This window comes from Haplochromis burtoni, unplaced genomic scaffold (assembly GCF_018398535.1).
Source record: "Haplochromis burtoni strain Fernald_Lab_line unplaced genomic scaffold, NCSU_Asbu1 Contig_89, whole genome shotgun sequence".
Lineage (NCBI taxonomy): Eukaryota > Metazoa > Chordata > Actinopteri > Cichliformes > Cichlidae > Haplochromis > Haplochromis burtoni.
In genome coordinates, this window is record NW_024582450.1 from 1,829,461 (window position 1) to 1,853,586 (window position 24,126).

Below are 24,126 nucleotides of genomic sequence, written 5' to 3' on the forward strand. Positions count from 1 at the left end.
CACACTGCATCTGTCCATCTCCATACAGTGAAAAAATGTTTTATTATTGCTCAGAATAGATTTGTACCAGATGAAATGTTCTAGAAAATCCTTGTTTAATTTTGAGCAGAGTTACAGGCGTACAGCATCTCACTTTTTTGGATGCTAGCAAATGATATCACGCTCCTTCAAAGAATAATTTTACATGCAATGCATGTTGTAAATATTTGCATAATATATTATCTAGTGAAATAGTTCAATTGCCGCTGGAGTATTTTGAAATTCTGGCATGTTGTCTGGCATGTTGTCGTGCTGCCTTTCTTCATTGTTGCCAGCTTTATATATACGTGTGTGTGTGTGTGTGTGTGTGTGTGTGTGTGTGTGTGTGTGTGTGTGTGTGTGTGTGTGTGTGTGTGTGTGTGTGTGTAGTGCAGTAATTTGTTTCCACAAAGAAACAATGCAAGGATAATTGTCTTTCCTGACAATTAGCTAACAGGTTGGTTCAGTGCTATTGGCAGGCATATCTTTCATCCTCCCTCCAGCCTCGGACAGATCTTCAGTGTGCTTGTGTGTATTTGGGTGTTTTAGTCAGACTCTAGAGGAAGGGCAGGCAGGCTCACTGCAAAGATCAATAGACTTCTAAATAAGGGACATTACCTCCAACAGGGTGAGTGGCTTGCCTTTGCCTACCATTGTCGTTTTTTTATTTTTTTATTCCTCTTCTCTTTCCCCTTGCATTTAAGAGACACATGAATGGGGCCTTTGGGACTATGGAATATATGTACAATCACTAGTGCCGGATCAATACAGAGTTTTAAATTGTTTTTGTACCTTCCTAGTGTGTGGGGGTTTTTTTTGGTTTGCTTTTTGCTTGCTTGTTGCAACCCCCTATCCCCCACCAATCCCACATCGTCCTTCCCACTAGCTACCCACACTGCCACACCTCAACATGACAACAGCACCAGCAAACTCCATCCCCCTTCCTTGAAGCAGAAATATTGGAGAGTGTTTCAGTCAAGCAAAGTGAAAGACTATCTGGTGATGCTTGTACATGAATCAATACAGTCAAAGCAGTTTTATTATGTATTGAATGCAATATCAACATCCATAATGGTCTTTGCTTCTTGTCTTTTGAAGCTGGGCAATAGGGAGGGTCACTTGTTCACCCAAATGACACAGCTTTAGTATATACACCAGAATTCCTTGCAGGGTAGTACTTTCTTTGTTTTTCTTTCCAGACTTGTATCCAGCTTATGTGTCAGGGTTGTGAATATGATAGAAAAGTTTTATGAAACTATTAATACATTTAAAAAAAAACTTTTTTTAAGTCAAGTGGTTATTATAAGTCTTTTTATTGGTTAAATCTATGTCTGTGTTGTTTATATAAATATACTGGATATTATATTTCATTTTATGAAAGTATACATAATGATAATAAAGCAAAATTGTATTGTTTTTAAATATTCAGTAATCTTGAGGAATACATTTTTAAATGATTACATTTTTTGTAAATATTTATACATTTTCAAATATTTCAAATAAGTGATTGGAAAAAAAAATGAAGATAATAATTTCACTGAATTTCAGTGAGCATGAATGTGCCAGCTCCACACAGAGAATCCCTCGCTGGCTGATGGATTCAAGTCGAGGACCTTCTTGTGAGGTCACAAGGGGTCATGCCTGCCAGTGCATGGGTCCTCTCATGTACTCCAGCTTCCTCTTACAATCCAAAGATGTGCATCTTAGAGTAACTGGTGATTGTAAATCGGGTATACATGAGAATATGAGCATGAATGGTCATCTGTCGCTGAGTTAGCCCTACGATTGACTGTCAACCTGTCTAGGGTGTGCCTCATTTCACGCCCTGACACCTGGGATAGGCTCCAGTCCCATCGCAACCCTGAATTGATTAAGCAGAAGAAGATAAATGAATGTGTGGATGGATGGAATTGCAGTGAATCCCAATAACGACAATTACTAGAGCTGAACTAACAATTGTGCATTTTAAAAGGTTTACATTAACAGGAGTGGTAGGGACAGATCTCATGAAAACATTATTATAGGCACAGCTAACACATCTCAGCCCAATGAAAAGTTCTGTAAATGAAAGTATAACACTGCAGAGAGCTATACTGTCATTCCTATTCTGTATCATTAGATACAGGATGGTCGTATCTAGTAGTAGATTCAAAGTCACAGCAAAAACACTGGGGGAGCCAATGCTCTGTCTTCTCCCCCTCCTGCTATCTCTTCATCTTTCTTTCTATTCCTCCTTTGACAGGAGTTGATGTGCCTCTAGATTTAGACATACTTTTTGAGGAGGCAATTTTGCTAGCTATTTGACCTTTTCCATTTTCCCAAGGCCCAGCTCCAGATTAGATTGCTACTCCATGTTTTGTAACTATGTGATTCGACCGCCTTTAAGATTTATTGTCACATTCCTTTACAGAAGCCTTGTACGCAAGGTTATAAATGTCCCGTGTTTGATGTTAACACTGTGAGAATCTTAGTGTCTACTATGATCCTTTGGTTACTTGACAGGATTTATAATAACTTTAATGTTTCTCAGATAAAAGGTGTTGATAACTGAATATTGTACTGGGTCTTAACGGAGCAAATTTTCAACGTAGCCGCTATGACTGTTATGGTCCCTTCCCTCTTGTGTTCAAGTGCTCCTCTCTTCTCTGTTACACCTCTCCAATGTGCAGAGATGGGGTGTGTATATGAAGCCTTTTTTTCCAAATAATGAGAGCAAGGGCACTTCATTAGCAAGACGGGAGGGAGTAAGGAGGCAAAGACAGCATGAGTGTTAGTGTGTGCGTGTGTGTATGCAAGGGGGCGGTTGCGAGGGAGGTAAGCAGCACCGTGGTACTTCACTTGACAAGTATACTAATTACTCCTTTTCAGCAGAGAAGCTCCAGTCAGCCTCTGCCACAGTCTAATGGCCTGACCTGGGAAGCCTTTCTCCATAGCAGTGCCTCCCCAGATCTACTATTACTACACACACACACACACACACACACACACACACACACACACACACACATACACAGAGAAATGTGGAGTCTCATCTCACCGCTATCAGAAGGAATCAGGTGGAAGCAGATCAGTTCTGCCCCAGTAACCTCTTCAGGGACCGAGTTCCTCTTGCACAGGAGATACCACCTCATATCATCAACTAGCACCTACACACCACCACAGATAGTTTAAAAAGAAACACATACCCCCCACCCCCTATCTCCCACTCTCTCTCTTTCCCATCTTCTGTTTTTTTTTTTTTTTCTTTTTTCTCAGTGCGGGGGGATAAATTTAAAAGGAGTAAATTGGAAAATCAAATGAGGGCTTTAGGCAACCGCAGAGATTTGCAGAGCTGTCGGCCAGTGTTGGAGAGCCTCATCCATCATGTCCCACAAGTAGTCAATTCCTCTAGTATCTGTAAATGTTTTCAGATATTAGCCAATTTATATGCTCCGAGATTCATCATGGAAAATCAGCTTTAGCGGTGCACATTATCAGGACCTGTCTCTCCCTTGCTCCATGAAGTTTGATGAACGAGTGCCCCTCCACAGCTCAATGGCTTGCGCATGGGGAGTGTGCGGGGGTGTGGACATATAGAGGAAATGGGTAACTGCCCACCCCCACCCGTGGAAAATAGTGGGTTTTTTAATTAATAAACAAACTTACAAAGGAGCTCATCAGTGTCAGGGGCAATAACAATCGTCATCCGTTATTGTTTATTACAGTCCTCCCTCAACAAATGTTGCTATTTAATGAGGTTTCTCTCTGTTTTTTTGTGTTTGCGATAATGACTTTTTCACCCTAGTGGAGAAAAGAGGAGTCCCAGTAGTTACAAATGAAAGAAAGTAAGCAATGAGAAAACATGCCAAGGTTCTGTTGCCGTTACCTTGCCTTATATAGTTTATCTTGTTTTGGAGTTGCATATGAAAACAGGCCTGCGATTTGTTTACACTGGTTGTTTTCTTTAGCAAATCCCTATGGAGGTGTAGCGTTTCACATCTATTATTCCCCTCTTCTCTGTTCCTTTTGTTCAGATGTTGACGGTGTGATATGGTGCCTTAGTCAGAATTTATACCAGCATGGGACAATTACAGTAAATTTGGTGAATGTTTACAAGGTGCAAAGTTGTGCTGCAGGGCTTTGTTCTCTGTGTCTAGTGTTCTACAGATTGTGCTTTTTATTTTTCTGCACGCATTTTTATGTGTGCCTCTGTATGTGCTTTGAGCGTGTGTATTTAAAGAGCATTGCTTGTGTGTTTTTGTTTCTGTGTGTGTATGTTTGCATATAGCAGAAAGGAGCTCAGGGTGTTCTAGAGGTGTGCTGCCGTGCAAGGCGGGGGCGTCTTTAATAAATGTATGCTGATGTTGGAGGCTGCAACGATGCGAAGGATGCAAGGGCCCTGTTGTTATTTACTGCTGTGTTTGTGCACAGCAGCGAATCCTGGGCCTGCAAATGGCATTACAGCCCGTGATGAATGAGCATTAGGGTAAACTCATTTTAAAAGCATCCTGATTTATTAGCAGCCTGGCCTTCCATTTTCATCAGGTCAATGCTTGGCTGAAATTCCACAATGTCAGCGCCAAGGTCACCTCTTTATGGCTATTTTTAACCCCATCCCTCAAAAAGTGCAGACGAAAGAGATCCTGGCACTTATTATGGCCGTCGACAAAAAAAATATCAAAGAGCTTGAGAGACAGCGGAGGGAGAATTCTAGTCCTGAAAGTGTGTGTTATGTGAGAGACCAAAATGTGGTGGTGGTCAACCTCCAATTATGAGTGCTAGTAAGACAAGAGCTTTAATGGCTAACGTTTGCCTTCAGGGAGGTTTATTACACACTACTGTTTTGCAGAAACAGCGTCAAATCTATAAAAAGACCATTAGGAAGAGGGAAAAAATCAATCAAAATGCCATTAAAGTGGAATAAGTTGCCAATATTGCTGATGTGGTTGCGGGTCCTTTGATTTTCCTTCAGATTATTAGGCACAGTCGAGTAGTGACTTTGTTAAGGGAAACCAGTGTTGTTGGGGAGTAATATGTCTCCTGGCTTCATAAAGTTTGCTGCCTCATATTTCCCACTTTATTGATTATCCATTATCATTTGTCATGAGGTGTCCTAACTCAAGGGGAAAATATAACCCTCTTTCTTCACCACCGCCTGCATTGCACAGGAGCATGGTATGGATCTGCGTGTGAAGGTACCAATCTCTGAGAAAAATGAGCAGAGAAATAAAGCACTGCCCTGTGCCTTGCAGCTCTAAGAGGGAGTGTGGGGTTATGGGATGGGCTGGGGGAGCACTGTAGCTGGCTGGGAGAGACTAAAACAGAAAGCAGGTTGCACAAAACAAGAAAAAAAAGCCTATGCAGGAAAAGATAGAGACGAAGAAAGGAGGAGGCGCTTTTGTTCTTCTTCCACCTCCTCTACTTTTTATTTCATCATAAGGTAGATGAGGGATCATAGCAATGGCTATCTTGTTTGTGGTAGTTTCCCTAAGTGTGTAGGGGATGAGAGCATAGAAAAGAACAGCCCGCCTTTCTGTGGGTGAAATTTATCTAACAGAGGCCTAATGATCCAGATGGCTATCAATTGATTTTATTAAATTTTTTTGTAACTTTTTTTTTTCAAAATTGTATTAATTTTTAAATAAGCCATCGTGTCTATAACCGTTATATACTGTGTGCAGTTTCCTAGATGCGCTTGAGAACTTCTGCGATGTTGGTATAGGCACCATCCATGCCTGAAATGTGAATAGAAACATTCCATGTATTGTCTCTAATGCGCCAAATCTGTCAGGCGCATGTGTACATATATATCACTAAAATGGTGTGCCTCAACCATTTCGTCACACGGTGATACAATCCATTTAATCCAAATCTTTTTTTAAGAAATGATTTAAGGAATTTTTTGCTGTTGCAGTAACAGCGAGTCGATTCGCAGGCCTCCCTTTCTGATTTATAATGTTAGTAGAGCAAGAATAGGGATGAGAGATGCAGAATAGTCAGCGTTCATAACATAGATAAACTACATGAAGCGCCTGTGCTTTGGACTGAAACATTTATCTATAGAAAATCTGTACAGACACCAAGCAACCATCTAATGGGCTAGTGCAGAAATACTGCACACAGGTTGGTGGGTTAGAGGCTGTGCAGGCTGGTTTTGTTTATAACACTAACTGTTTTGCTTGGTTAAATCCAGCAGTTAGACATTTTCTTGAATAAAATTATGTGGTCATTATTTTTTTCCTTTTTCTGTCTGTCTCCCTCTCTTCTTTTGCTGTCTTATTCTCAGCATCTAAATCAGTCCTCAACAGCATGCTGAAGGAGCCATCTTTAATTCCAGACCAAATTTTGGCCAGTAATGTCTACCAAGTAAGGGTTTTAAGTTTTGTACTTAATTAACATTTTCCAGAGAACTGTTTAATTGCCTGAGAGAGATAATTCTATTTAATTATATGAAATGTTATTATTTTAAGGCATTTGCTGTGTCTCTACTTAACAAATCGAAAATTGCTTGTGCACAGTGAGTTTTCAAAAAAAAATGGTACTCTACACCTGGCTGACAGACGGCATCAGCGGCTCATGTTTGCTGATGAGGTCACGTGAGAGCCGGCGGTCATGCCTGCCAGTCTGCCAGCATCTCCTGTGTTTTCTCCCTTTTTTTTCCAGCAGTGTATGGGCTTCCCTCACCTCCCTTACACCCACCCACCCTTTTGGCACGCCATAATATTTCTTCCCCCTCTTTTCAGTGCACAATAAATGACTGCTGTTATGGACCGCTGGTAGACTGCATCAAACAGTATCCTATCCCATAAAATTTTAAGCCTGAAATTGACGAGGAGCTATTGAAGGGGATGAGATGTGTCTGGCTTCACCTGACATAAAAGTTCTGCTTCACAGAGGAAGTGTTTCATCCTGCCTGCCATCCCAGTATCATCCATACAGGGGCTGGAAGGCGATGGAGGGAAGAGGAGGAGAGGATAGGCTGATCTAAATGCATCTCTATGTGCATGCTGTGAATCAGACCCAATGTTCTATGATACAAGAAAAGAAATATAATTCAAAAGCTTTTTGGAACAGGAAAAAGAGCTAATACTGTTACATACATATTTTTAAATGCATTTTAATTCATTACTATTTACTTCTGATCATTTTATTCAGATGTGCACTACAGAAAGTTTTTACTACATTTGTCTAACTTAAGGTAATGATTTATTATTCATTTATAATTAATTTGTCCACCTCATTACTATTCTTCCCACACACTTTCCCCAACTACACATAACCCCTACTCGTCTAGTAGGACCTTGGCAGAATGGAGCTCAGGCTTTTTTAGGGGCAACCAGCTGGGTAGCAGATCAGCTATTTTCAAGGGGAGGAGAATTATTTGAGTCGGTGTACACGTGCACGTCCGTATGTTATTGTGTCTGTCCAGGCTTTCTTGCCCGTGGTGGGGCTGTGTTGTTCTGTTCATAGCCAGTCAACCTTGTCCCTATACCCTCCTTCCACATCCCCCCCTTTTTTAACATTCTGTGGCAGTCCTCTCAGTGTCAACTTAAAATCAGTTACTCTGCCACAGAGAGTTCATTATAACCACCCCACTGCTATGTTCTTTCAAAGAAGTCATCCACACATTGAATCAGTTGAGTGGCTACTAGTTACAGTATGTATAAATATATATATATTTATGTAATTAGAAACCATTTTGGTTGTTTTAGTTTTTACAGGGTAATATATTTCTATAAGAGCTTCTTTTTCTCTTTCAAAAATAAAACCATCATAATTGCATATTTCCTTTTATGTGCCTTCAAGCTTTGCACATCCTTAATACAATATGGCATTTATTCTAAAAGTATTTTTTCTTCAAATATTATAAAGTACTAGGCAGAGTATCTCATCTATGCACTTTATGCATTTTGTCAAATTGGCATTTGTTTTTTCTTTCTTATTTAGATAATGCACTTCAGAGATTTGTTGTGAAAGCAGATTTAACTTGACCCGAACTCTGATTATGCTTTACTGTATGTTAGCATGAGGAGAAATGGCTTTTGCTTTGCATAGTAAATCAATAATGGAGAAGAGCAGATTCTTAACTGTAACTGATGGTAAACATGTGCATGTAGTCGAGCACTGAATTTTCTGGTTTCCAGAGAATTTGAATTTAAAAGTCAAATGTATCGTAGTATTGTTGGAATCCTTGACTCGATTCTCAGCGCCATAGGCCATGAGCATGAAGTGCTGCTCCGGGAAAAACTGAAGGAGAAGAACCTTTCCTTTCTGGGTAAGCCATCCTTTGACCTTCTCATTACATTTTAACATGAAAATGAAAACAACTCATAAGTCATATTGGAACCATATGGACATTTTTGACTGCAAATATTTTTTATTTATTTATATTTCTCTCTGCGTAAAGCTGTTTTGGGGGATTTGATGTTTACAGAAAATCAAACAGATTGTTCTCTGAATATCATCTATTTTTCTGATGCTATTGCCATATTCAGATCAAATTAAATGAAGATGGAATGTTCAGGTATGGAACTATAGAATCCCCCCATCCTCATATCACCCCATCCCATCATCATTTACTAGGTCAGATGAGTGATGAAGAATAAGAATCATTCCCACTGTCATTACGGCCATATCATTTATTTGGACATGGAGTGCTGACCTTTCTTCAGGGCTGTACAGAAGACTGTTCTAAAGCTGTCAGAGTTCGAGGGGCACGAGGGCCACTGAAGCAGCCTCACCCCATCTGATAAATGGATTGGAAATAAGCTACCCAACAGCAGGAATGGACCATTAATTTTAATCAAAGCTGATCTAAAAAAGGCGATCAGAGCCACATGAGAATGTCAACAGCCCAGTGGGTGTGTACAGAGGTTCCCATCCTTATACACACAAACACATTTCTACACCGACATTACAACATCTTGGATGCCTGGATATCTACCACAGTCCTCTGGTAGCCTCGGTGACCTCTCTCTGCTCTCTTTCTTCATCCGTGGCTGATGCTACCTCCTCACCAGCACTAACCGCCACCCTCCATCTAGCCACAATTCTCTTCCATGCCCCATTAGTTGAGCTTGGCTGAAGACAAAGAGGCAGGCCTTTGGAACTGAATGACCTGGTCAGTGAGATTTAATGGAGAAATCAGGTGTTGGAGGGATAATGGCTAGAGCACGCCAGAAGTCAAGGACAATGGCTACAGCTTGTGCAGGCAAGGGTCAGGCTTGCAGAGACTATAATGCCAGCCTTGTCTCCTTTCTGTATATTTTATAAAGCACTGCCAAAGAGAGCAATACTGTAACTGGAGTTTAGAGTATTTTGTGCAGTGACAGCAAATACGTGGCAGATGTAGATAATGGTTTAACTACACTGGCTGTGCTCTACTGCTGTTTTTCTGCTTTGCTCACGCTGAGCGGTTTGTTACCAGCATCTTTGTGAAAGCAGTTAGATCAGCAGCCTGTGACTGATTGTTCATATAGAAGGTTACTGCAAAACAGCAAGCATAACATTTCTAAACTTTTATTTTCAATAGATGAAAACCACCTGAGAACTATGGGCTACGACAAAACACCTGATATCATCCTGGAGGTTCCAGTTGGTTAGTATTTACATTATGAATGTAACCTCACTTCAACCTTAGGCATCTGTATTGTCAAAAAGTTTTGGGATTTTTTTGTATATGACTGAAGAAACAAATGACCTCGTCTAACTAGTTTTCTTAGATTTGCTGTGTTTTGTTATTTATGAAAAGCTGTGGAAGGACACATTGTACACTGGATTGAGAGCAAAGCCTCTTTTGGAGATGATCAAAGCCATCAAACCTATCTCAATGAACAATTCTGGAGCTACTGGAACAGGTGAGCCCTCTCTTTTTTTATCTGTTTTGTTTACTTTATTGGCCATCAAAAATTTGCCAATGTTATTTTATCAGTTTGCATATTCTTTATAACTTCTCCTTTTTCACTAGAAACTATGATCAGGTATTCTCAGTTGTATAAAGAACTCCTATCTCTGTCCGCCAATGTTTACCACTTCCTCTCTGGCAAAGGCCACTTTAACCACAGGATTCCACATGCTACAGCTGCACATTACACTACTTCCACATTCACTCATGTTCTCTGAGACCTTTAGAGCCTGAATGGTCTGCCTGTGAGCTTGATTGTTTTGTTGAATAAACACATTGTGTTGGAAGGGAAGCAAGGAAATGGGTGACTAATGCCTGGCCTCTGTAGCATGAGAACTTTTGGACAGGAGCAGGTCCTGACGGTGGCGGGACAGAGGTATATGTGCGCAAATACATTTTTCAATGAATCTTAGAAGTGATAACCTGTAGAACATACTGACCTATTTAATATTTAATTTGAAACCTGAATAGAGTGGACACAAACAAGTGGAGTCCACATCTTAGCCTTGGCTGACACCAGGTTCCCATATCACACTATAGCCCTGATCCTCCACTGATGGTTAGCTGACATGGTGGTGCAGGTTCTCGTCATTGATGCTGTGTTCAGTGAATTATGATAACTTTATTTGTATGGCACTTTTCAAAACACAGAGTAACAAAGTACTCAACAACGGTCACCTTAAGGTGCTTTATATTGTAAGGTAAAGACTCTACAATAATAGAGAGAAACCCCAACAAGTAAACTGCCCCCTTTGAGCAAGCACTTGGTGACAGTGAGAAGGAAAAACTCCCTTTTAATACAAACAAACTTAAACCAGGCTTGGGAGGGGCAACCATCTGCCGTGACCAGTTGGAGGTTTCTCTCATGTCTGTATGTTTTATTAGAATGTGTGCAGTACGTGATATAATGAGATTAGTTTGAGATTTGATGTATTCATAGAATTAGGTCTAAAAGTATTTGGACAAGGACACAGTTTTTGTAATCTTACCTGTGAACACCACCACACTGGATTTTAAATCAAACAGTCAAGATGTGACTAAAGTCCAGGCTTTCAGCTTTGATTCAAGAGGTTTTTAAAGTGTTGCATTGGACTGGACTGGTTCTTATATTGCGCTTTTCTACTCTGAGTGACTCAAAGCTTTATACTACTAATTCATTCACCCAATCACGCCCATTCACACAAGCTTGTTAAGTGCTTACTATCTAACATTCATACACATTCGCACTCCGATGGATGCATCGGAGAGCAACATTGGGTTAGTATCTTGCCCAAGGATATTTGGCATGCAGACTGGAGAAGCCTGGGATTGAACCACCAAACTTCCGGTTAGTAGCTGATCTGCTCTACCACCTGAGCTCATCGACACTGTGAAATGCTATCTGATCAGTGTTGCAGCCAAATGCTGATCTTTCTGGAATACTTGCAGCTTGGTTGGATAGTTTGTGTTAGTCTGAGCCTTATATATTTGCTCATATGTGTCTTTCATTTATATTCACAAGGCTAGCCTTGTCCAAGTATATTAAGGTACTGACAAAGTAGATCCTATCACGTCAGCCAGCAGCCAGTCAGACAAACATTCTGTGTCAAAAAAAGAGAAAGAAAAAATGTCAGACCCCACCTTTTTCAGCACCCCTGTAAATTTTATTTGACATTTACAACTGACATTTCAAAATGTGCCCTAATCTTTCTGTTAGACCATACGCATGATCATTTGAAGTACAAGTGTAGTCCCTGATGTTCATGTTTGTGTTTGGAAACGCAATGACACAAAACTATAACCTGTTAAGAGCAGCAGGTGAAAAGAGAACGGTATCATTACCAGCTGAAGGCAAGGCTGTTTTTTTTTTTTTTTCTTCCTCTGATTCTGTTACCATGTTAAATGCAGTCTTGGAGACTTTTGTTTAAGCAGTGACAACAACAAAGACAATGTTATAACAGTCCTCTGTTAGTCGGTCTGGATGTGTGATGTTGACCGTGTGTTAGTACTGCAGCATGTACAGAATTAGGTGTTTTGTTGAGATCCAAAAGAAGGTTGAATTTAGCCATAGGTGTGGGCTGTTTAAATCTTTATCTGTAAGTCCCTACTCCATATACATGATATAATGTCTCGTGTTTTTGGTTTAAGAACTCATTCGCTTTGGGCTAGATAGTGTCTACTTCACTTTTCACTTCATCTCTCGTTAGTTGGTCTCAGTTTATATGATGGGCCCCAAAAGGTTGATGTTTGAAATATTTGTCCATTCCTTCATTGCTCAGTCCGATTTCAAAGTCTAAACTGTTCAGTTTCCTTTTTGACCACCCTAAGGAGGGCACACCAGTGTTTGTAATTACTTCATTGCCTCTGATTGACATTTGCAGTGATTTGCTTATTTTTCATGAATTCCTTCTTTGCTTTAACTGAGCTGGGTTACCCAGAACTGTGTTAATTGTTCTTCACTTGCCCTCAAGCATTACAGAGTAAGGATGTGTTTTTGTAGACGGATAGAAAAAACATAACTAATTTTCCCTCCAAAGCCCTCACCAGCTGCATTTATCATCCAAACAATAGTCTTGCCAACACAGTAACCCCATAATGAACCCCTCTTCAGTGGAGTGAGGGGTAATGACGCTTCACCTACAATGCTCCCAAGAAAAAAAGGGAGAGGACAGAAAAAATGGAGAGAAAAAGACAGTCTTCTGCAGAATCAGACAGCGTGTTCAGGCCCAGTGCCTGGATGAGATGGTGAAACAGCAGCTATTGGTGTCTTCCAGCCATCAATCTTAGCTGGTGGCATTCCAGAGCCAGTGAGCCCTCTGCTCTGACGGATGTTCAGATAATTGAGTGATCCATCTCGCCCAACTATCAGAGTTGCATAAAAATTATTCACCTGCTGGTGAATATTAAACACATAATGAGCCTCTTGTGTGTTTTAGGAGAAGTGGATAAGGTTAAACACAGCATGTAATGAAATATGGACTCTTATGTGGTAGCACCTTAACTGCCCCTAGTTGATTATGGTGTACTTATATCAATTACGCTTGGCAAAGTTCCTTCCATAACTCTGCAAGCAGCAGTTCAAATTCTGCTCATGCATTTGTCTGTCTAGGTGATCTCATACTTTAATCCAGAGACCATGGAGATAATTATTATTTGCTGACTTCTTGATTATTTTTGCACTCAAATATTGTTGAAACATTTGCCTAAGTTATGTAGCAATAGAGATTTGGGTTTTTACCATTTGACTGAATAATAGTTGACATAATTGGATAATTTAAAAAAAAAAAAGATTATAGTTGCTTATGAAACCACTTGTAAAGGCTACTTTTTTAGAATGAAGGACAAAAAAAAACTAAATAAGTTTTTATACTTGATGGAGCTAAAGTTTAACGACTGGTCCTTATTGTCAGGAGAGCAGAAAACTGTCAAAACTACAATATATCCAGGCTCAGAAACCTTATTGCATGCTTATTGTTAACCCGCCAGACTTTTTAGGTTCAGTGAGGTAGCTAATTGCCTTCATTGCAGCATTTGTGTACTAAAAATAATCAATCAGGTAAATCAGAAAACGCAACAACCAAGAAAATAATTTTTTATCGTGTTTTAGTATATTAAACATGTAAATGTGGGTATAAACGAGTGTAATTCAGAGCTCATTCATCACTTTTCAGCTCTTTCCCTTCGTTCCCTTTCCCCTATTCCACCCAGCCGAACACAATGAAAAGCCTGTGTGACAATGAGCGTGGACGCCAGCTCCCCTCCTCCCAAAGTAAATCAGCTGTGCGATTCGTAAACTGCAAATGTGTCAGAGTTGAAAATGTTAGCACTCTTAATGGAGGCTTGAAAAGGTTAGATCTGATAAAAAGCTGTCAGACGTCCACAAAAAATGATTTATAGCAAAATAATGGGACAGTATGCCTCATTTCTCCCTCATATGAAATGGGGGTTAAGACTTTTGGGTTTGCCATTATACATCATCTGGCTTGACCACTTGCAAATTTAGTGAGACTTGAATGCACACACACGCATTATGTTTCATCTGGCTCCTTTGTTTCAGTAATTTTGAAGGCCTTGTTGTAATGCTGATAATTTATGTCCCCACATAATTAGTAGCATAAAATTCTCATGCACCAAAAGCACTCATTGATCTCCATTCTTATCTGCTTATGTGCGTCCTTTGTTACACTTTTGTGCTGGAGGAAATGGTAAAACTAATGAGAAAGTCATAATTCCAAAGTCTCACCAGACCGTTCCTATAACATCAATAATCTGCTTGCTGACACATTACCTCATAAATAGACATACCTAAGATTTTTGTGATGTTTTATATTAGTTGGCACGACCACAATTAGAAATCTCCAGTTCTTTGTGAACTTTTTCTAGTTATATCAAGGGCTGCATGCTGTAGGTTTTACAGATGAAATTGCGCATTAAGCCTGTTAGTCTCAGAATGTCAATCCATTTGCGACATCAAATTAATTTCTCGATTCACGATATTGAACATTGCCATCCATTTTTAATGGACATGTCCATCATTTTTGTTGAACTTTCTAAAGCCTTGATAACAGGAATGCCTAATTAGTGGAGTGTAATGTTACAGTGGGTGTTTGATATGCCCTATTGAATTCATCAGCTGGTACTTTTAGCTTTAAAATATGTAAGGCCTCCTTCTAGATATTTGGATCCATAAATGTAGTTTGTGTTCACTTAAATAACTGTTTATATATGACTGAAGCTGCTCATATTTAGAAATAATGTTTTGACCTTGTGTGCTTCTGCACATGTTTTCTCGTATAGTCCCAGTTAATGCAGTGGCATAAGAGTATTAATGGCCTCAGCATCTAGGACATCACAAAGGAAGAGCAGATAGGGGATGTCACCTGAGCGAGGGAGCCCAAAGGCCGTGGCTGCCACTGATTCAATGAGGCTGGACATTACAAGGCCATCCCTGAGGACAGGTACTGGCGCTTCTGGGGTGACAGTGTGACACCTCCAAGACCTGTGCCCTGCCATACCTTACCTCAGGTTCTTGTCATAAATGTGCAAGACAAAGAAAGGGGGTGAAAAATAAATAAATAAAAAAGTCTCCATGGCAATATTAGCCTTTAATGAATAGCTGATAGTCACTAAAGTGACAGAAACAATATTTGAATAGATTCATTATAGCACCAGCCAGCAGTCTTTTAGTTTCTAATTTAATCTATTCTCTTGTGATGTTTAAGAAAGAGCTTTTTTTTTCTGGCTTACAGTTTTTCTTCTGTTGTGTAGTTTTGGGCACTTAATATCAATAGTAAAATTCTAGTTGTTTTGTGGGGGTTTTTTTTTTCTGATAAAGCATAACTGTCTCCGCATAGCCTTCCTGCTATTTATAGTTATGGATGCCCCATGCAGTGCAGGAACGTGGCCTCTTTTATTGTTTCCTTTGTTATGACATCCTCACGTAGAATATTCCACAGCAAGAAAAATAGCCATCCACAGTGGTGGTTCCTTTAGGGCTTTGCAAGTGTTTGTTTTGGGGAACGTCAGCCCACAGAAGTGCAATGCTAGCCCTCACAGAGCAAGCTACTTGGAATATTAATGGTAAATGACAAGTCGGCCGTGATGCTTCAAGGATTTCATACTTTTAAGGATGCACATTTGGGTGCATTGTTTAAGACGTCTGGGGTGTAATCCGCACTCTCAGGTCTCTGGCAGCCTCAGGATTTAGCTCTGGTTAAGCCCCATGTCTCCTATTTATGTTGGTAGGGTTGTATGTGTGCATTATCCAAATTTGTCATTTACCATTGAATGTGAGAGCGGCTTTGACATCGCGCTGTGTGTATAAACGAAGAGCAGGACAGAAAGCGGCACCCCAGCGATATATACCCCTCCTCCTGTCTTGCTGCTTGCCTGTGACACTGTGAGATGGAGAGGAAAGCCTGAAGTAAAATGAGGTGCAAGCATGTCTGCTCCATGAATTCCTGTTTTGGTATGGAACTTTTTGAAGATGAACGTACATTTTTTTTGTCAGCTTTCACGATGTATGTCATCACACTTAAAAAGACTCACTCCTCCCCCCCTCATTTTCTCAGTCTCGCCGCCTTCTTCTCCTTCTTTTTTCCTCTACATTGACCTTCTGGGTTTCAATCCAGGAAGAAGCCAGCAGCATTTGTCAAAAGCACAGAGAGACTAGTGGGCAAGGAATCGAAAGGCTTTTTGTAAAAGTCAGTCTAACAGGAGAATTTTAATGGCTGTCTGACCTCTAAAGGACATTCAGATCTACATTACCCTCAATGTGATGTTAAACCTGCAGTAATATTTTCTTGACAGCGGGACAAATAGATTTGTCACACACTACATGATGCTTTATATGCATCACACAAAGGCCTGCACACTCACAGGTGCTAAATATCTTCACTTCTATCTAGATAAGTTCTAGAGATAATGCGAGTACGTGTGAGTAGTATCTGTTATATTGATCTAGTTTTTTCATTTAAAGACCTGCGAGTTCTGCTATAAATCGGTCATGGCGAGAAATTAATGGTTCAATTAGGCTAATTTAGCATTAATTTATGTTGGTCAGCATTGTCTTTGTGTATTTGCTGGCACGGAAACGGTAAACACTTTTTTTTTTATTCCAGTCCAAAAATAAAAGAATTATTTTTTAACAAATGACAACCAAGGAAACAATGCTTCATATTTCTGCCTTTTGTGTTTAAAGAGCAGCACTGTGTGTACCAGATAATGTGCTGGTACTCGTGGTCTGTAGAGGCCCATCAGTCACTGTGTGAAGCTGGTCGCTTGTGATAAGTGGTTCCTTATAGATAACCTAGACAGTAGGCTTCTTTTTATAGACACACTGTCCCTCACATAACCTTGTTTTTTATTGTTGTTGTTTTTTCCCGCTCATTCTTGTTTCCTTTTCCCCTCCACACTGACTTCAGCCTCTTATTTAGCTTCCACGCTTTTAGCTTTGTATCTTTTTTTCTCGCTTAATCAAACAAGTAATGATTGGATTTCTGTAACTAATATTACCAGCAGAATTCTGATCATATACAGTAAAGAAACACACACACACACACACACAACCGTACACTTGCAATACATGTGCATGTGTGTACTGCAGTTTTAAGTGCTTTCCTGGCTCACATTCATCTGTGTGTGTATGAAAGTTAAAAAGATCCTGACAAAAGGCTCTTGGTGATTTATACCTATAAAAAGCTTTTGATATTCTAAACCAGGAGGCAAAGTTCTTCCTGTTTTCGTTATATCTCACAAACTCTTCTCTGATAATGCAGCAAGTAACAGAAAGGATTTTAAAGAATAAAATAAATTATATTTTTAAAAAAACACCAGTTGGCCTCCAAATGACTTCAAAAGCAGCCATGCTATTTTAAGTGTACTCTAAGCATTCTCAACTGCAGTTAAGAAGAGATTTCTATTTTTTATCATTTGTCATATGACCTCATTTCTATTCAAAAGTACATTTAAATTGCTTGTTCTCATATTTAAATCCTATATCCGATTGTATCCAGTAGCAGTCATTGTGACTGATGTACCAAAAGTAATTTAGTTTAAATACCATATGAAGAGATATTTATTTTTGAGAACAATGTTTTATATTTCAGTATTAATTCACTTCTTTGCATTGTTGCCAGAAACACTGAAAGAGATATAAGCACATTTGAGTTTTTCCCCTCGCTGGCCTGGCATTTGTGAAAGAGCTTCGTCAGAACCCTCTTCCCCCATCTTTGTTCCCAGGCAGCCCTTTCCTTCTCCTGTCTCTGGTTTGAGTTTCACGTCTCTCGGCGGTCTGATTGCCTGATAGCTTAAACATCTCTGCCTGCCTATCCTTTAGTGGGAGTGTGTAATCAAAGACACATGAGGAGCCTGTGTCCAAGTGCTGACCTTCTGCTTTCGCTCATCAATTCTTGGGGTTAATGTACAGGATCTATCAGGTCAGCAGATTTGTCTGCACAAACTCTGTCAGGTCTATAAACGATTGGAAGAAAAAAATGCGTCTGGCTGCTGGCTCTTATGAAAACTGTGTAGAATAAAATGAACACAAGAAAATTTCTGCTTATATATTTTTCACCACATCTTTGATGGTATCAGTATTTCTGTTCTGTGTTTGTTTTTTTATGACTGTTTTGAAATAAACTTGGTTGAGGAGGTCTATATGTGATTTTGGAAAAAAAAATCCTGTAACATTTGTTGATGTGATTTTTCACCATAAGCCGAAACAGATGGCACGCAATCCTTTTCCTCTAGACTGATGCAAGTTAACAGGGGCATATATTTCTGAACAAGTGAAATCTAAACTCTTAACAGAGTTTGAGGCTTTGACCCCACCCCCTTTGAATGGCCGCCATAGAGATGTCAAAGAAATCTATTTCTCATTTTGAGTGATATCTCTATCAGTTGGCACATTCGCACCATGAGTCTATCCCAATGTTAAACCCCGAATCTGTCTCTTCAATGACGAGTGCGCACGTCTTAAATGACCACTCGTATCTTTTTGTTATGTGTCTGTGAGGTTAAAAGTGAACGGGCAGAATAGAGCTGTCTGGTGAAAGGCCTCTGATAGAAAGTGCCACTTCCATTTGAGCGCAGCTGCAGCAAAGCCTCTGCTGGCTCACTGTCCAGCCCGACACTTCACATTCTCTTCTCCTGCGATTGGAATGGATTTGAAAACTGTTAACTTCAGACAGAGTTTTGGCTTGACCATTTCTGATCTCTTCCCATTTTTTTCATTGCTTATCTCCCACTTGTTTTGTCAGAACAAATGACTGTCTCAGACGCTGTTTTCTTTTTGTTTACTTAAGTTTTCTGACTGCGTTCCTTTTTTTAAAACTTGGACTCAAAGTTGATTCCAAACCAAAGTTGGTACTCCTAAACCCATGTAAAAAATATTTCATATACAGTTTATATTTAAATATATACTATCATGCACCGTTAAATTACATCTTGCATAACTTTTTATTCAACTTTCCATTGGACATACCATTAAGCTCCAGAATACACCTCCTAATTTGGTGATGAGGGGGTTTAACGGTTTGAGGAACTCTATTCTCAGACCTGCTGACAGTCTTCACCCCCTTGGGTCCCTGCTAAGGATGGAGTTCGTGGTCGGAGGGAATAAAGTGAAAAAACCCTGGCTGCGTTTTAAATTCTCATTGTGGTTTGAATTAGAAAGGGGATAAATGCTCTGAATAATGATCAGAAAACATTTAGCTTCAACTGCCCGGGTGAAACAAAACACACTCGAGTGAAACTTTTGAACTTTTTTTTTCCTTCCCCCAGCCGTTTTGTTTTCAAATTTTAGCACTGAGTTCATGGGAAACTCACTTGGAGGTTACCTGCGCCTCTGCAAAGTGATGGAAAAAAGGATTACGTCTGCAAGAATGTTTTTACAGTTAGTTGAAATATTACTAACCTTGTCAAATGTCATTTTGAATGAGAGCGCAAACATATTTTAATCAGGGTTTTAAAGGCACGGCTTTTCAAACTGTGACTCTAAGAGAAAGGGGTCAGTTAATTGCAATGTTTGATGTCATATTTGGTCTCTGGCTCCATTTTGATGCAACTGCCTGGAAGCATGCTCGCTCTCCTGCCTGGCTCTATGTGTCTTTCTCTATGTCTCACACACATACTTCATCAGACACAGTCAAATGAAAAACTATTGAAAGGTCTCAGAGTTTGTAGTGCTATAATCTTCATAAAGTCGACTTCCTGTCAGCCTTTCTTTCAACTTTAACCTTTAGCCTCTCACTGTGTACATCACCAGAGTTTGGCCACTTTCCATGGATCTGGCACTGCTGACATATAAGAGTGTTATTCATATTTTTGTGAATGAAACCATGAGTGTACAACAGAACAGCAAAAGTTACAGCAGCCTGACTTTTTCACTTTTCTTGTGAAAATATGAGCCCTGCTCTGACTTGTACTCAAACCTCTCCCAGCATACTATAATGGGCTAATCATCCAAACTCAGTCCCAAATCTCTTTGGTTCCCATAATTACTCTTTAACAGCAGTGGGAGGTAGGGAGTGGGGGGTGAGGAGGTAAAGGGATATACATTGTAAATTATGTTTGACAAGGTGGGGTTAGTGGTTTTGTCGTAGCTTGTCTTTAGTTATTACTCATACTTCCTCCTGCCATAGATAAGGCCTGCTGCTGAACATACCAAGGTGAGCACTGGCGCAGGGCTCTTATCGCCAGCATTGATTTAGGGCAAGAACTTAGTGACAGAGGTCATTGTGTAGTAAAGCTATCCGTCATTCAGGTTTGATTTCTGTTCAAACTTGTCTCCAAGTTGTCTACGCATAGGTTTGTAGCTCACAAGAGGTAGAGGCCACAGGAGGGTTGGACTCGGGTGGCTAAAGCTAAGTGCGTGTTAAGAGATCACAAAAATGTAGCATTTTGCAACAGTGACTACTGGTTCAAACTGCTATTTAAAACATAGCTAATATTGTAAATCTAATTCAAACCTCTTATTATCGTATGAAATCTGAATCCACAATCATTCGTCTTATGTTTAAAGCAGACATTACAAAAAAAAAGTAGACACATTTTTTTCTCCAGCAGCAATCTGATAGCCTTACTTATAGAGGCATACTTACAGAAATTCCCCTTGTATTCTGTTTTCTTAGTATGTGTGTAAAACTATTAAATTTTCCCTCATTTAAAATTCAAGGTAGTTCTCAGCCTGTGGTATATACATTTGCAATCATAAACAGAGGAGATGAGTGTTTTCCCCTGTGCAGGGGTGTTTTTTTAGATGTCTGGTGATGGGTATTTAGTACCGTTAATGTTGTTCATGGCCTTCATTTCTAGACTTGTAACTTTTGGCTTAAATGTTCTATTTATTCTGGCAACCAAGTGAGGAACTCATACTTTCAAATATGCTCTGAGTCATATTATTGATTGGTCACGAAGATTATTTATTGCACTTTCTCTCTAACTTTTGCAAAAGTTGGAAGGCGACTGAGATTCTCCTGGAGTGCTTGCGTGTAAATGGCTATAAACTGGCTGTGCTGAATCCTGAGAGGAAAGGTACTCCCGTAGAATGTAAAGGTCTCTTTAGTTATGCTAAAATATCTAGCAAGGATGGTGGTGCTGCTCACTCCAACCTTCTACGGGATAACTGAAGTGGCTAATTACACTTCAGTCTGTAATCAAACCCATGTCAGGTTGTCTGAGAACCTGGATTTATATGGTGGATTTCGGTTAAATACAGGAGCAGCTTAAACATTTTATGGTTCTCTCCTCAAATTAAAGTTTTTTTTTTTCCCCGCAATCCCCTCTAAAATATGTCATATCCCATTACGCAAATTTGGATATGGTAAATTAGTGAGGAGTGTGCTTACACTATGAATATGTTGACTTTTTTTGTGCCGTATGCAGAGGGTTAGCTTGCTGGGGGTTGGGGGTGTCTTTAACTCTAAAAAGTTGTCTTGAATTTTCTCCCCTTGGAAGATGATGTGTTTTTGCAATTCAAATATTTGCTCATTCTCTTCTCCATTGCAAAGCTCCCTTTGAAGCAAGGAGTTCTATCAGGACCAATGACAGTGTGAGTGTGCAGCGTGACAGCGCAAGAGGCAGTGCTGGACTATTTCTAACTGCATATTTAAATAGCACGGAAATCCAAAATCCAAAATGTATGCAAATGACGGCATGTTTTGCATGCTGATATTTTCATGATTTGGGGCTTGCATATTCAGGTGGTGCTCAGTACGTGCCTAGCTTTAGCAACATTAATCAGAATTACTTTGTGTCTTCCCCATATCCTTGATCTCTTTTTAACCAACATTTCTGTGGGTGGAAGGCCTGCAATTTGGTAGATTTACTTGATTTATTTTTCATGAAAGCTCTGCTGAAGGTTTTAAGACTGTTTTTAAGTGAAAGAACATACTAAAAGTCTTATATTTCATAGGAAAGTGTGTAACCCAGAAATGCTTAATATTTACTTCTTAAGAGTTTTTTTATTTTTTCCCCCATTTACATCCTGACTGCTATGTTTACTCCCCCTTTGTGTTATGTGCACATGGTTGAAAGAAATTTTTAGATAATGTTCATTAAATCGAGAGCATATGGAATCTGAAGCTGCCTTTTAGGGTTTTTTTTATGTAGCTCTTTATGCAATAAGCACCATATCAAGACAAAACCCTTGAAATGGGCCTGAGGCCTGTCTGCACTTCTTAAGGTATAGAAAATACAATATAAAATAATTAATTGAATTGTCATCTGTATGAACGGTTCTTGCTCTTTGCACCCTATAATTCCCAACCTCTTTCTCCCCATTCCCCTCACCACATTCCCCCCCCCCTTTTTTTTTTTCTAAACAGCAATTAATCTCATTTTTAGTCCAATTTCCAGCCCTCTGCTAGTGTCAGAGCGAGTCCCCTGTTTTGTTCCTATTTGGCTTGGTTCCTCTGCATAGTCATTAAGGGCCCAATTAATGTCACCCTTTAGCTGAAGAGTGCTCATTTTTATTGGGGAGCTGACAGTCACCGCCATGAGTGCCGCAGTGTAATATGCATTAATTGCCCCGTAACACTGGTAATTACCAGTTCTTCAAGCCTCTCAGTAAACTGTCATGCCCAGACACGACTGCTTTGAAATAGATTACTCATTAGGGGGACCTGCCCTGTTTTCCAATGGGGGCTCACTGGGTTGGCATAAAGACGAAAAAAATCTGGTGCTTGAACAAATAGTTGCCAAGAGCAATTTCCTATTACAACTTCCCAGTGAAGGCTTTTCTCTCTTTCTCTCTTTCTTTCTGTCTTTTTTTTTTTTCCTTGGATGGTTTTCCAGCCGTCACTTGAGTTAAGGATCAGAAGTAGAGTTAAAGGTCCATCACAGATCTTGCTGATAGCAGTTGGTTTGTCTTCATGTCCCAGTTTGACTCCTTGAATGAAAATGTGCCTTGGGATTTCACCATTCAGATCACTGCCTTGTTTTAACTTTGTTACATTTGTATTTTGTTCATTTCTTTTCTTGCCTTAAATTTAAAGAAAAAAAATGCCCCGAGACCAGTGCTGCATTGAAAATGTCAGAGTTTTGCTTGACGGGGGGCATTTCAAGGCCTCTGCACATAAGATCAAGGCAGTGTTGATGTGAAGTTCTTGTTCAAATATTGATGCTAACTTTGCACAACGCTCGTGTTTGCAAACTGTGGAATCTCCGTTTTAAACATAAGCTTGTGCTTCACAGCCCCTTCAACACGTTCCACGTCCCTGCAGAAACTTGTATTGATAGAGAATGCAAATAGATAAAGAAACGTATAGAGGACAAAAGGCGAGGATGCAGTGTGGGTGCCACCTTTGCTCGGCGATAAGATATTATAAAGGAAAGACCAAATCAAACAGTGTTAGCTAGCACACATCCTCTGCACAGAAAGGTGTTGGCCTGTTTAGTCACGCTTCAAATAATATTTAGATTTCACCACAGCCTTGTAAATGCTCCGAGTGTGCTGGGCCGATTCCTCTCTGGTACCTTTCCTTTTTTGTCAAAAGCACTTTTGTGTCATTACCCATTTACCGCAGCAAGGAAAAGAACAGAATTTGAAGACCAGGGAAAATTCTCTCACATACACACACAGATGGAAAACACACGCAGCCATGTGCACACCAAACCTCACAAAGGTGCTGCTTTTGTTTTATCTCCCTTATAGCACCTGCTTCAGGCAATCTGCTCCCACTCGTCTCAAATGAATTTTGTCACGGCCTTTCAGATTCTCAGTCTGCGATGTGCTAATGAAAGGAGATGGTACAATTTGAACTGACCAGGTAGCAGCCAGCAGTGCACAGCTGAGAGCAAAGGATGGGGACACACCCCTCTTTGAAACAAAAGACAAGTCAACCGTCCACTGATATACCCATTACCCTTCTCATTAATACCCTGCAGACCTTGGTGTGTGAGCGTGTGTACTTTGGTGCGCTTGTGCGTGCGTTTATCTGTTTGCGTTGGTTGAACACTTATCGAATTGTTTATGACAGGCCTAATTGGGCTAATTGAAGACATTAAGATTACCTGTCAGCTGTGTGTATCCAGTCTCCCTATCTGTCTGACAACTTCTGACAAGTGAGGGACCCCGTAGCATCCGTGATGATGGAGCATTGCCGGGCCGTAATAGGGACAATAGGGGCCTCTCTAATTTGATGTGGGCAGCATTAGCTGTGACTATCCTTTGTGTGTGTGTGTGTGTGTGTGTGTGTGTGTGTGTGTGTGTGTGTGTGTGTGTGTGTGTGTGTGTGTGTGTGTGT

The 24,126-nt window shown here is 40.0% G+C and overlaps 1 protein-coding gene across 4 annotated transcripts in view; it reads left to right on the forward strand.

Annotated features, from left to right (window-relative positions):
* Nucleotides 1–24,126, forward strand: part of cdin1 (CDAN1 interacting nuclease 1) — a 51,018-nt gene that overhangs the window by 16,488 nt on the left and 10,404 nt on the right. For all 4 annotated transcript variants that reach the window (XM_014340187.2, XM_005942645.3, XM_042222629.1 and 1 more), the window contains 5 exons: nucleotides 6,284–6,363; nucleotides 6,741–6,790; nucleotides 8,205–8,272; nucleotides 9,530–9,595; nucleotides 9,749–9,854. In XM_014340187.2, coding sequence (XP_014195673.1) covers nucleotides 6,284–6,363; nucleotides 6,741–6,790; nucleotides 8,205–8,272; nucleotides 9,530–9,595; nucleotides 9,749–9,854 — 370 coding nt within the window. The remainder of the gene's footprint in view (nucleotides 1–6,283; nucleotides 6,364–6,740; nucleotides 6,791–8,204; nucleotides 8,273–9,529; nucleotides 9,596–9,748; nucleotides 9,855–24,126) is intronic.